This window comes from Panthera leo, chromosome E1, assembly GCF_018350215.1.
Source record: "Panthera leo isolate Ple1 chromosome E1, P.leo_Ple1_pat1.1, whole genome shotgun sequence".
Taxonomy (NCBI): domain Eukaryota; kingdom Metazoa; phylum Chordata; class Mammalia; order Carnivora; family Felidae; genus Panthera; species Panthera leo.
Window position 1 is genome coordinate 12,337,364 of NC_056692.1, and position 13,795 is coordinate 12,351,158.

Below are 13,795 nucleotides of genomic sequence, written 5' to 3' on the forward strand. Positions count from 1 at the left end.
CAGGAGCCACTGTTGGTGACTCCCAAGGAGGTGCTGCTGCACCTTAGCTTTCAGAGGAGGAAGGCCACGGGTTGCCCTTGGTGGCTCTGCTCTGCCTGCCTGCCGTGTCAGCTGCTCTGAAAGTCCGAATTGTGACAGTCTTCAGATAGCTTTCTGTATTTCTCCCCTATTTTGTATATTTAAGCTACATGAGCTTATCCTTGTAAAACAGTAAGACCATTGACTAAAGGAACAGAATGTTCTGCATACCCACTTTAGCCAGCCTCAGCCCTGAGGTTGTGAATAACTATCTTGATGGAGGAGGCCCAGAGTGCCTGCAGCACTGGGGAATCATCTGGCAGCCCTAGCTAGATAAATGGTACTTCGGGACTGTTTTCCTTTTTCCCTTGACCCTCCTGCCTCCCTGTGTCAGCTTTTTCAAGAAATGAAAGTGGAATCCTTGCAATCTGTTGTTTTCATTTCTGTCACTCCCTACACAGACTTTAATTTCCTCCTTGTTTTGGCTTTGCTGGGAAGCAAAGCTTAAGCAGAATGTACGTGACCATTTTCCAGAAGCTGTTTATATGCTAGTGTGCCTCTCCCCACCTTTGGTTCTGCGTGTCTGCACCCTGTGGGGGCACCTTATGACACGTCCATTGTGTCAGTCACGTCGGGATGAAATGGGGTGAGGAGGCTGGCCATGCCAGAGATTCCTCATCTTTTGGAATGATTTTGTAAACCAGATGAGCCAGATCTAGCCTCAGGAATGCTGCTGTCTGGCTTTGAGGGCAGCCGCCACCCCCACCCCTATGAGGCGTTTGCTGCTCTGCTGAGAAAGCACAGCAAGGCAGGCTGGGCAGGAGCTGTGACCCTGACCAGACCATGTGGGGACAAGCAGAGTGAGGGCTGCAGCTCTGTCTGGGTTTGTGCCCTTTGTCAGGATGAGCCAGTGAACAGACCAACCAGATCTTCAAAGAAGGTGATATAGCGCACCTGAAAATCCCTTGGTTTAGTCCACTTAGCACTTCCTTCCAGAAAAGTCCACCTGGAGACATACTAGGAGGTGCTGGTCTGAGGATGGTAAGTGAAAGCTCTAAGAGTAGCTAAAGGAGGAGCTGTAGAGTGAAAAGAGAGGGCTCTGCACAACAAGACAGTCTAGATCTCAAAAGAACTTTCTCTCTGTTTTCCTGAAGGATGCTGGAGTTTCTTTTCCCTTCCTGTTTTGAGCCCTTCTAGCTTTTGACACTTTTGTGGGTGAAGGACTATCAGACCAGTACACCCTGTCTGGACTCACAACCTCCTCCTATCCCAACCAGGAATTGACAGACTTGATCTCTCAATATTCCCCACAGTCTAGTCCTGGTTCTGGAGGTCTCCCCTCCCTACACTTCCCCCTGGGCCTCAGGGGACTTACCTGTGACCCTTGCTGGGCTAGTCTTAGAGATGCCACCCCACCGCAGCTGGCCACAGAGCCTGCCTCAGTCAGAGGCCCCTCTCCCAGAGTCAGGGGAGCTGTGTTGATGAGGGGAAGCCAGGCCCAGGAGATGAAATGGAGAAAAGCCCTGCCAGCACCTGGTTCCTGCTGCCGGGGGCCCTGGGCAGCCACCACTCCTGCCCCTCCCCAGCCTTGGCCACTCTGCTCTTTCCTCTTCATTCTTGAGCAATCCCAGCATCCTCCTGGTCAGTCTTTTTGCTTTGCCCCAGTGTGTGTTGGGTCTCTTTTCTTGCCACCAAAAGAACGCGAATAGAGGTACCTTGGTCTCAGTTGATGTCCTCATCACTTGTTGCCTGGAATGTTGTAGTGGGTTCAGCAGAGCCTGATCGCCACAAGTCCTCTTCTCACCCAGCCGGAGGCAGCCTCTTAGACACAGCCTCCCTTACTGATCCTTTGCTGTTGTAGGCACTCGGCACGTTCAGCTCTTCTGACTTGTTTGTCATTTCCCAGCCTAGCAAGGCTGACATTCTGTGTCCCAGATATGTCTGTCCATGGCCCCTCAGGTGCTTTGCAAACTCTGCTCCTTTAGCCTTAAGCGCTTTCCAGAGAAACAGCACCTCAGGCCTCAGGACTGGGGTAGGGCCCCCCATCCCTTCTCAACAGAGTCCCGTGCTCCCTGTGCTTGTAGGAACCATCTACCCCCCATAGATCTGTACCTGTTACATTGAAATGATTTGGGAAACAGCCTAGATTGTGCCAGAATGCAGGCCTCGGCAAACCACGGTCTCGCAGTAGCTGGTGCTGCCTGATCGTTGAGTGTATCACTTGACCTCTTGGAGCTTCCTCAGCTGTGAAAATGAGGATAATGTTCACAGGGTTGTTCAGAGCTAAAGATCATTATGGAAAGTTCTGAGCATGGTACCTAACAAATCTGTCCACCAGCCTCGGCCTTCCTCTTGGCTTGTGGATGTCTGTTGTACCACTGACCCTGAGCTCTCTCAGGACAACAACAGAGCTCATTTATTATTGGGGCCTTAACTCCTGGCTTCATGCCTGGTCCACAGCAGGAGCGAATACACATGTGTAGAGCATGTGAAGAAACAAATTCATATTCTGAAACATCGGGTAAGTTTGGACTGACCTGCACCGGGGAAGAAAGGCATGGAATCTCCTCAGCTGACAAGGTTCTTTCTTCTTCCCTTAGAATGCGCCAAAGTCTTCTACACTGCAGGTGCCAGGCTGGTGCTCTGTGGCCGGAACCGGGAGGCCCTGGAAGAGCTCACGAAAGAACTTGCTGCCTCTCTGGCCACCAAGGTGAGCCCAGGGGTGTGTTTGCCGTGGGCACGAGGTGCAGCGCATTGTCTGCAGGCATCTGAGGAGATAGCGGCCACTTGGGCTGCTGCATGTGCAGGGCACCCACGTGGTCACTCGGTGCCAGGGTAGGCAATGGGTCCCCACGGCCTGCGGAGGGAGAACTGTCAGACGGTTCAGATCCCCTCTCTGCCACTTACTAACACTGCTCATTTAGGCGGTTCCCTCTGTGAACGCTTCCCCTCCGCCTTTACCTGGCTAATACCTAGTCATCTCTTTACGGTGGGGGGTCGGGGGAAGGTTGGCCATGACTTCTAAAGTTTTAATTGTGGAAAATGTACATAACATAGTATTTACATGCATAGAAAGATGTACATTTAAATAAAATATTCACGTCATACTAATGATTTTAACCATTTATAGGTATACAACTCAGTGGCATTAAACACATTCAGAGTATGTGTAACTATCACCACTTTCTATACTTAAAACCTTTTTATCATCTCCAACAAAAATTCTATACCTATTAAACAAGAATTCACTCTTCCTCCCCTCTCCCCAGTGCCTGGAAACCTCTATTCTACTTATTTGCCTCTTCTAGATGCCTTGTATAAGTGGAAAATACAGTATTTGTCCTTCTGTGTCTGGCTGTTTCACTAAGCCTTATGTCTTCAGGGTTCACCCCTGTCGTAGCATGTATCAAAATTTCATTCCATTTTCATTCCAGTACTCCATGTCGGAGTGATATTCCAGTGCACATATATACCACATTTGGTACATTTATACCACATTTTATTTCTCCGTTAATTTGTTCACGTGCACTAGGGTTGTTTCACCTGTTGGCTGTCATGAATAATGCTACTGTGAAGGGACCTGTGCACATATCTGTTTGGGTCCCTGCTTTCACTTTTTTTGACTCTGTACCTAAGAGTGGAATGGCCGGGCCATAGGTACTTTTATATACAAGCTTTTGAAGAATTGTCAACTGTTTCCCACAGCAACTATACCATTTTACATTCCTACCAGCAGTGCACGAGGGTTTTGCTTTTTCTACATCTTTGCCAACACTTGTTACTTTCCATTTTTTATTATTTTCTTAAATTATACTCATCCTAGGAGATATAAAGGGGCATCTCATTGTGGTTTTGAATTGCATTTCCGTAATTTCATATGATGTTGAGCACCTCTTCATGTGCTTACTGACCATTTGTATGTCTTCTTTGGAGAAGCGTTTCAAGTCCTTCTCCCATCATTTTTAATCAGATCGTTTTTGTTGTTGAGTTTAGTTTTCTGTATATTCTGGATATTAATCCTTTATTAGATCTATGACTTGCAAAGATTTTTTTCTCATTCAGTAGATTTTCTTTTCACTTTCTTAACAGTATCCTTTGATGAAGAAAAGTTTTTAACTTAATGTAATTATTTTTAAAGTTTGTTTATATATTTTGAGAGGGATTGTTGAGTGCATAAGAGAGAGAGAGAAAGGGGGGCAAAGGGCAGAGAGAGGAGAGAGAGAATCACAAGCAGGCTCCACAATGTCAGCCCAGAGCCCAATGCCTGGCACAGTCTCATGGTGGTGAGATCATGACCTGAGCCAAAATCAAGAGTCAGATGCTTATCCGACTGAGCGACCCAGGTGCCCTAGAAAAGCTTTTAATTTTAGACAAAGCTCAATTTATTTTTTTTGTCACCTGTATTTTTGGTGTCATATCCATGAGGTTGTTGCCAAATCTAATGTTACGAAGATTTTCCCTGATATTTTATTCTAAGCGGTTCTATAGTTTGACACCAACATCTAGGTCTTTAATCCACTTGATTTAATTTTTGTGTATGGTGTTAGGTAAGGTTCCAACTTCATTCTTTTGCATGTTCATATCCAGTTTTCCCAGCACCAGTTATTGAAAACATTGTTCTTTCCTGCTTGAAATGTCTTGCCACACCTGTCAAAAATCACATGACCGTGAATGCAAGGGTTTATTTTTGGGCTCTCTATTCTATTTATTGGTCTGTATATCCTTCTTTATGCCAGTACCGCACTGTTTGATGGCCGTAGCTTTGCAGTAAGTTTTGAAACCAGGAAGTGTGAGTCTTCCAGCTTTGTTCTTTTTTTTTTTTTTTTTCAGTGTTGTCTTGGTTACTCAAGGACCTTTGAGATTTCACATGGATTTTAGGATTTTTTTCTATTTCCTCCAAAAAAAATGCTATTATTTTGATAGGGATTGCATTGAATCTGTACATCACTTTGGGTAGTATCGACAACAATGTTAAGTCTTCCAGTCCACGAATGTGAGATGTCTTTCCATGTATTTAGGTCTCCTTTAATTTCTATCAGCCGTGTTTTGTAATGTTTATTTAGCATACAAATCTTTGACCTATTTAGTTAGATTTATTCCTAAATATTTAATTCTTTTAGGTGCGATTATAAATGGATTTTCTTTCCTAATAATCCTTTTCAGATTATTCATTGCTAGTGTGTAGAAACATAGCTGATCTGTGTGTGTTGACCTGGTACCCTGCAACTATACTGAACTGACTTATATTAGCTGTAATAGCTTTCTCTGGATTCCTTGGGGTTTTCTAAATATGGAATCACATTCATCTATGAATAGTTGTCTTCTTCCTTTCCAGTTTTGGTGCGTTTTATTTCTTGTGTAATTGCTCTGATTAGAACTCTAGTACTGTGTTGAATAGCTGCAGTGAGAGCAAGCATCCTTGTCTTGTTTTTGATCGTAGGGGGAACACTTTCCATCTTACACCATTGAACATATATTAGCTATAGGTTTTTCTTAAACAACCTCTACCACATTGAGGAATTCCCCCCCCCCCATTCCTGGTTTTCTGAGTTTTTATCATTAAAGGTTGTTAGATTTTGTCAAGTCTCTTTTTTGCATCAATTGAGACAATCCTATGGGGTTTTTTCCTTTGTTCTATTAATGTGATATATTGATTGATTTTATTACGTTGAACCACCCTTGCATTCCTAGGATAAAACCCACTTGTTTGTGGTGAATAATCTTTTTAAAATGCTGTTAAAATTGGTTTGCTAGTATTTTGTTGAGGATTTTAACATCTATATTCATAAAGGATGTTGGTCTGTAATTCTCTTGTGATGTCTTTATCTGAACTTGGTATCAGAGTAATGCTGGCCCCACAGAATGAATTAAGAAGTATTCTCTCCTTCCTCTTCAGTTTTTTGGAAGAGTATGAGAAGTGTTGGTGTTAGTTCTTTAAAGTTTGGTGAAACTCACCAGTGAAGCCATCTGGTGCATGACATTTCTTTGTTGGGAGGTTTTAAGTTATCGCTTTAATCTCTCTACCTGTTTGTTATATGTCTGCTAAGATTTTCTATTTCTTCTTGAGTCAGGTAATTTGTGTGTTTAAAGGAATTTTTTCATTTATTCTAGGTTATCTCATTTGTTGGTATACAGTCATGTATAGTATAATTTTTTTTATCTAGGTAAGGACCCACTTTCATTTCTAATTTTTTTAAATGTTTTTTTTTTTGAAGGAGAGACAGACAGAGCATGAGTGGGGGAGGGTCAGAGAGAGAGGGAGACACAGAATCCGAAGTGGGCTCCAGGCTCTGAGCTGTCAACACAGAGCCTGACGCAGGACTCGAACCATGACCTGAGCCAAAACTGGATGCCTAACCAACTGAGCCACCCAGGCTTTCATTTCTAATTTATTTCCATCCTCTCTTTCTTTGTCTAGCTAATGGTTTTTCAGTTTTGTTGATCTTTTCAAAGAACCAACTTTTGCATTCATGATTTTCTTTATTTCTACTCTGAATTTTTTTTTAATCTCCTCTCTAATCTGTATTATTTCCCTCCTCTGCTAGCTTTGGGTTTAGTTTGCTCTGTTCTAGTTCGCTAAGGTGTAAAGTTATGTTACTGATTTGAAATCTTTTTTTTTTTTTTTTTTTTTTTTATGTAGCCAACTACAGGTATAAATTTCCCTCTTAGCCTTGCTTTCTCTGCAACCCATAAGATTGGCTATGTGGTGTTTTCATTTTCATTTGTGTCTAAATAGTTTCTAATTTTCCTTGTTATTTTTTATGAGTCAGTGGTTTTAAAGTGTGTTATTTAATTTCTGCTTATTTTCTGGTTTACCTTCTGTTACTGATCTCTAGCTTCGTTAAACTGTGGTTGAATAAGACACTTTAAATGATATCTATCTTTTTAAATCTGTTGACATTTGTTTTGTGGCCTAGTATATGGTCTCTCCTGGAGGATGTTCCATGTGTGCTTGAGAAGAATATGTATTAGGCTGTTGTCGGGTGGGATGTTCTGTATACATCTGTTAGGTACAATTGGTCTATAATGTTGTTCAAGTCCTCTATTTTGTAATTGATCTTCTGATTGTTTGTTCTATCCATTATTGAAAGTGGAGTTTTGAAATATCAAAATATTGTAGAACTGTTTGTTTGTCCCTTCAGTTCTGTTGATTTTTGCTTCATATATTTTGAGTGTCAGTTATTAGGTACATAGATATTTATAACTGTTATATCTTTCTGCTGTAATGACTATCTTTTTATTCTTACAGGCTTACCTTATTTTATTGTGCTTCACCAATATGGTGTATTTTACAAATTGAAGGTTTATGACAACCCTGTGTCAATCTAGTCTATCAGAGCCATTTTTCCAACAGCATTTGGCCACTTCACAGCTCTGTGTCACATTTTGGTAATTGTCACAATATTTCAAATGTTTTCATTATTATTAATTTGTTATGGTGATCAGTGATTACAACGCACTGAAAATTCAGATGATGGTTGGCACTTTTAGCAATATTTTAAAATTAAGATATGTAGGTTGTTTTTAGACATAATGCTATTGCACACTGATAGACTGCAGTATAGTGTAAACATAACTTTTATATCCACTGGGAAACCAAAAAACTCATTTGACTTGTTTTATTGAGATAGTTGCTGTCAGTGGTCTGAAAGCAAACCTGCAATATCTCTCAGGTATGCCTACATCCAATATCCTTTTCTGTCTCTTGTAACCTTTTATGATTTAAAATCTGTTTTGTCTGATATTAGTACAGCCACTCCAGCTCTCTTTCGGTGATTATTTACATGGAATATCCTTCTTTCATCCTTTCACTTCCAAGATAATTGTATCTTTAGATTTAAAATGAGTCTCTTAAAGACAGCGTATAGTTGGATTTTTAAAAGAAATTCCAGATTTTATCTGTCTTCTGATTAGAGATTTAAAAGTATTTATATTTAAACTAATTAATATTAAGGAGGAACTTCTGCCAGGTTGCTATTTGTTTTCTGTATACTTTACAGCTTTTTTGTCCTTCATTTCCTGCATTTCTGTCTTTTGTGTTCAGTTGATTTTTTTGTAGTGAAGTGTTTTTGATTTCCTTTGTATTTCCTCGTGTATATTTTACAGCTGTTTTGTTTGTGGTTTCTGTTTTAAAAAATTTTTTTTAATGTTTATTTATTTTTGAGAGAGAGAGACAGAGTACGAGCACTGGAGGGGCAGAGAGAGGGAGACACAGAATCTGAAGCAGGCTCCAGGCTCCAAGCTGTCAGCACAGAGCCCGATGTGGGGCTCAAACCCACGAACCGTGAAATCATGACCTGAGCTGAAGTCAGACGCTTAACCGACCAAGCCACCCACCTAGGCACCCCTTGTTTGTGGTTTCTAAGGGGATTAATGGCATAGAAAAATTCTACTGTGGTACGGCTCTGTCCTCCCCCATTTCTGTTACTCATGTCATAGATTACATATTTGTATGTTACTTGCTCATTACCAGATTAATAATAGTTTTTAAACACATTTGTGTTTTAAATTATGTAGAAAGTAAAAAGTGGAGTTACAAACCAAAATTACAATAATACTAGCTTTCATAATTGCCCCTGCATTTACTCTCCTGGAGATCTTTATTTCTTCATATAGTTTTGGATTATACTGTTCAGCTTTCTTTTATTTCAAACCTGAAGGACTCCCTTTAGCATTTCTTGCAGAGCAGGTCTAGTGGTAACTAACTCCCTCAGCTTTTGTTCATCTGGGAATCTTAATTTCTCCCTCATTTTTTTTTAAAATTTATTTATTTTATTTTTTTAATTTTTTTTCAACGTTTTTTATTTATTTTTGGGACAGAGAGAGACAGAGCATGAACGGGGGAGGGGCAGAGAGAGAGGGAGACACAGAATCGGAAACAGGCTCCAGGCTCCGAGCCATCAGCCCAGAGCCCGACGCGGGGCTCGAACTCACGGACCGCGAGATCGTGACCTGGCTGAAGTCGGACACTTAACCGACTGCGCCACCCAGGCGCCCCTGTTTCTCCCTCATTTTTGAAGGATAGTTGTGCCCGATACAGAATTCTTGGTTGACAGTTTTTTTTCTTTCAGCCCTTTTAATATATCAATCCACTGTCTTCTGGCCTCCAACGTTTCTGATTAGAAATCAGCTGATTATTGTATTGAGAATTGCTTTTATGTGAGAAGTAGTTCTCTCTTGCTGTTTTCAGGATTCTGTTTTTGTCTTTTGACAGTTTGATTATAATGTTTCAAGTGGGCCTCTGAATTTATCTAACTCGATGTTGAGCTTCTCTGATGTGTAGATTCATGTCTTTCATGAAGTTCAGAAAGTTTTCAGCAATTCTTTTTTTTCCCAGTTTTATACCTTTATTTGACAATCAGCAATTAGTTCTCATCTACATTAATGGTCTGTGGATTATTGGAAGTGGTGACAGATACATAGGTATCCGACATATAGAGCTTGTTTGGTGAATTTTCATCCTCATTATGTTTTCTGAACAACCAACCGCACATGGTTACTCATGTATGGAACATTTCTTATTCCCTTGGCCCAGATGGCTTTGTTGAGCCTGGTGTCAGTGTGCACATCTGGAGTTCCCATCTCCTTCATGGCAAATTTCTGGATCTCTTTGAGTGTCCAAGGGGCTTTTTGAAACCCACTCTATGCGTGTGCTTGTGAATATTGATGATGTGTTCTCTGGTCCCTACCTCATTGATGAGAGAGCGGCCCTTCTCGCCACCCTTCTTTGAGGGAGCCATTCTGCCAGGCCCCTCAGCAATTATTCTTCAAATATTCTATCTTCCCCTTTCTCTCTCTTTTCTCCTTCTCAGATTTACACAGTGTGTTTATTGGTCCACTTGATGGCATCCCACAGATCCCTTAGGTCCTGTTTACTTTTCCTTTTTCTTTTTTTCTTATTCTCAGAGTCAGTGATTTCAGATGTCCTCTCTTCAGTTTCACTGATTCTCTCTTCTCTGTGCTCAAATCTGCTTTTGAACTTCTAGGGTATTTTCCATTTTTGTCATTGTACTTTTGAGCTCCAGAATTTTTTTTTATAATTTGTTTCTTTAATGATATTCTCATTTTGTTTATACATCAATTTTCTGACTTTTTCCATGTCTTCCTTTAGCACTTTGAGGATCTTTTAAGACATTTGCTTTAAAATCTATGTCTAGGAAGTCCGTTGTCTAGGCTTCCTCAGGTGTGTTTTCTGGGGATTTATTTATATTTTTGAATATCAGAATAATAAGTGTAACTCCTTTAAATCTATTGGAAACTATTTTAGCTAGTAGTGGTTAAAATAATGCAACTTGCATCCATACTGCGCCTCAGTGATCAGAGCAGCAATCCACCGTCAGAACGCAATCCTGATTTTTGGAGACAAGGTCCTCATTGCCTACCTTGGCATCCTCAAGCTGCACCAGAGATGTAGGTAGCCTTTCCTACAGCGGCCTGCCACAGGGATGGGGGTGGGGAATGGAAAGCTACCACCAAGCTGATGGCTAGAATTGACCCAGATTATCCATAACTTGCCAGCCAAGCACTGCCCCGGAAGCTGCAAGCATCAGATAGACTACAGAGTTCCAAAATTGTCATATCAGAGAGTTTCTGCTAGTACAGCGTCCAGGGGGAAAGACGGACTCCTAGAACTTCCTACTGTGCCATCTTCTCTCATTTCATACCCCCACTCCTTCTGCCTCTTGTTAAACTCACTTCCATTGGGAAGTCCTGTAAGTTAGACGGCTCAGCTTTTCATTTCTCTGGCATCCCGTTCTTTACAATTAGAGAATCTGTCTGTCTTCCTCACTAGACAGTTTGCTTCTAGAAGACAGGAACCATGTTTGTCTTGCTTTTTGCCCTGTCCCCAGTGCCCGGCACATAGAAGATATATTAACAACAACAACAAAAATGTTTCATGAACAAATGAATGAAAGTGGTTTAACCCGAGAAGAATAGAGCCTCTGTTGAGATGTAATGGTACCGGAGAGCACCATGCTGGCACAGGGCAGCAAGGGGAGTCTGGCTCTAGTAGTCATTTTCAGTTCAGGGGACAGGTTGCCCAGGTCATGCGTGAGCACCACAGGCAAGATCCTTCAGGCCACATTTCTTTGGAAGACAGGTGCTAGAGCCTGAGCATGTCATGCCCAGCGGGCTACTCCCCACCCTCTGAAAAGCAGGGACATGTGGTTCACATGCCTGTCACTCTGAAGATGCCTTCGGTTTCTGTCATATTTGACCAGGTGCAGACACACAAGCCTTACACGGTGGCCTTTGACCTTGCGGACCCTGGGGCCATAGTTGCAGCAACAGCCGAGATCCTGCAGTGCTTCGGCTACGTGGATGTGCTCATCAACAATGCTGGCATCAGCTACCGAGGCGCCATTGTGGACACTACCCCAGACGTGGACAAGAAAGTCATGGAGACAAACTACTTTGGCCCAGTTGCTCTAACGAAAGGTAACAGTCCTGAAGTAAAAGAAAAAGGAGCACTGCTATGTTGACGTTCTTTTCACTTTACTTGGTTCCTTTTTAGCTAAATGTTGCCCGTCTCCATCTATTTTACCCTGGAATGGGTGTTGTCATTAGAGCTTGGGTGTTTGTTTTCTCCAGGCTTTCACTTGGCTTTTCTTTATCTGCTTTATAGCCTTAAATCAAGATGTTCTCCCCAGTGACAGCTTTATTTATACAGCATTGTCCCCCCCCATTTCCTCTTTATGGTGTTTGCAAACCCATACAAAGTGGGGATATTTTTATGTCCAGCCATGGGTATCACTCAAGGGTAGAGGCTCTGCCTAGAAAAGGTGACTGAGCTGACTGACTGTTCCTGGTGATTAGGCTTCTGCCTGCCTCCCTCCTTGCTTCCTTCCCAGTCCTCCACTGGCCTCCTCCCTCCTGTTGGCAGTCTGCTGGGCACAGGGGACCTGAGAGTCCCAAGGAAGCGTGGTGCTCCCCATTGAGAAGCCTTCCCTGTTCACCTCCCTGGCTCTGACTATATACAATAAGCAAGCTCACCTCCTGTCAGCGTTAGCTGTGGTGACCAGAAGAGAAGTCCTGCCCTAAAGCCTCTGCTCTCTTTCTTCAGCACTCCTGCCCTCCATGATCAAAAGGCGACAAGGCCATATTGTTGCGATCAGCAGCATCCAGGGCAAAATCAGCATTCCTTTCCGATCAGCATGTGAGTACTTCCTAGTCTCTCTCCCCTATGCTTTTCCCTAATGTTTTCTCGTGATTATAAAAATAACACACTTAGTGTCGCTGGGCAGACACTCAATACAGAGTGTGGGAGGGAATTGATCAGAATGTGCTCTGAGCAGGCCGGGCTTCAGATGGCAGCTCCACTCCTTACCCACCCCCCTCTCCCCCGCGTGACCTCGTGCGAGTGTCCTCGCCGCACCCCCAGTCTGCAGCTGCAGAAGGGAGACAGGGCCAGTCCCAGGCCAGAGGAGCCGCCGGGAAGACTGAGTTCCTCTCTCAGCACTGGGGGAGAAGCGCCCGAGCGGTGCCGGGCCGAGGGCCGTGCGCACTAGCCACCATCTCATTGTCGGTCTGCACCGTCCTCACGGGCACTTCCGCTGGGTCACTTTGCGGCACGTGCCTCCAAACTTTTCTCACGTGAGCAAACACATGGTAGCGTACAAACACGGAATCACATTGTACATACCGTTTTGTGGCTTGCTAATTAATTCCACCAGACGATATAGTAGTAATGCCTCGGGTAGATACGACGTGAGCTGTTGAGCCATCTTCCTGGACGCGTGAGGATCACGTGCCCTCAGTTCTTGACCGGTACCGATGATGTGCTACCCAGAACCTCCTTGAATACTTACATCTCTGGGCACTCGTGGGAGGGTTTCAGTAAGATAAATTCCCAAAAGTGGAAGTATTAAATAGGACCAGGAAATTAACCCTGCCAAACTGACTTCCGGTTGGCACACTCACCTCCACGTATGAGTGACTGGGCCAGAGTTCTGAGATATCATTTCACTCCGCTGTCTACCGCCCCGTTGTACCGGCAAACAGACGGAGCCTGGTTCTGTTTTGCTGAAAGATTTCAAAGGTGGTTTCACGGACCGCCCGGGGAACTCCTTCCTTTGCTCTGCCCTGTGCAGTCAGTGCTGACGTCACCTGTTCTCACCTCCGAGTGCGGGCCTCCGCCTGGCGCAGCTGCGCGCTGGGCAGCGAAAGGAGGGAGGGCAGAGCCGGCTCAGCACTTTGCAAGGGCCGTACCAGACATCCGGCCGGACGCTATCTGAACCGGAGCTGTGACAAAGACATCTTCTTTCTCTCCAGATACAAACCCCTGCTTTGCCTGTGGTTCTAGTCGCGTGTCCTTAGGCAAGTAACTTAAAGTCCCTGACCCTCTGTCTCCTTGCTTGTGAAGAGACTGACGGTTACCGCACACACTTCACAAGGCTGTGTTAAAGATGAGAGGAGACACCTGGAGACCAAGAGTCCTTTGTGAACTGTGGGGTTCTCCATCCATAGTTGTTTCTGGGGTTGTTATTTCCCTGCTCACCAGCATTCCATTTTGACTCCCGGCAGCACAGGACAGCTCTCTAAGACAGCTCTAATGGTTCAGGAAGAAATATAATCACAAATGATAAAACAAATGAGGTGAAATGTTAATAATAGATAAATCAGGGTAAAGGATATATTCTTTGTACTAAATTACTTTCAAACTTTACTTTGACTTAATCTCCCTGAATTTTGTTCTCCACTTGGCCTGTGGCTGCAGTAGGTCCCGCAGAGTTGGTCTGGGCGCTTTATGACGAGCAGACTGAGTGTGGCGGTGTGC

General features: G+C 43.4%; 1 protein-coding gene and 1 pseudogene across 2 annotated transcripts in view; one reads left to right on the forward strand and one right to left on the reverse strand.

The window, feature by feature from the left end:
* DHRS7B (dehydrogenase/reductase 7B) overlaps positions 1–13,795 on the forward strand; it is a 60,991-nt gene that overhangs the window by 41,554 nt on the left and 5,642 nt on the right. For both annotated transcript variants that reach the window (XM_042915206.1, XM_042915207.1), the window contains exons 3-5: positions 2,619–2,728; positions 11,241–11,457; positions 12,083–12,175. In XM_042915206.1, the coding sequence (XP_042771140.1) occupies positions 2,619–2,728; positions 11,241–11,457; positions 12,083–12,175 (420 nt within the window). The remainder of the gene's footprint in view (positions 1–2,618; positions 2,729–11,240; positions 11,458–12,082; positions 12,176–13,795) is intronic.
* Positions 9,337–9,901, reverse strand: LOC122206223 (annotated as a pseudogene).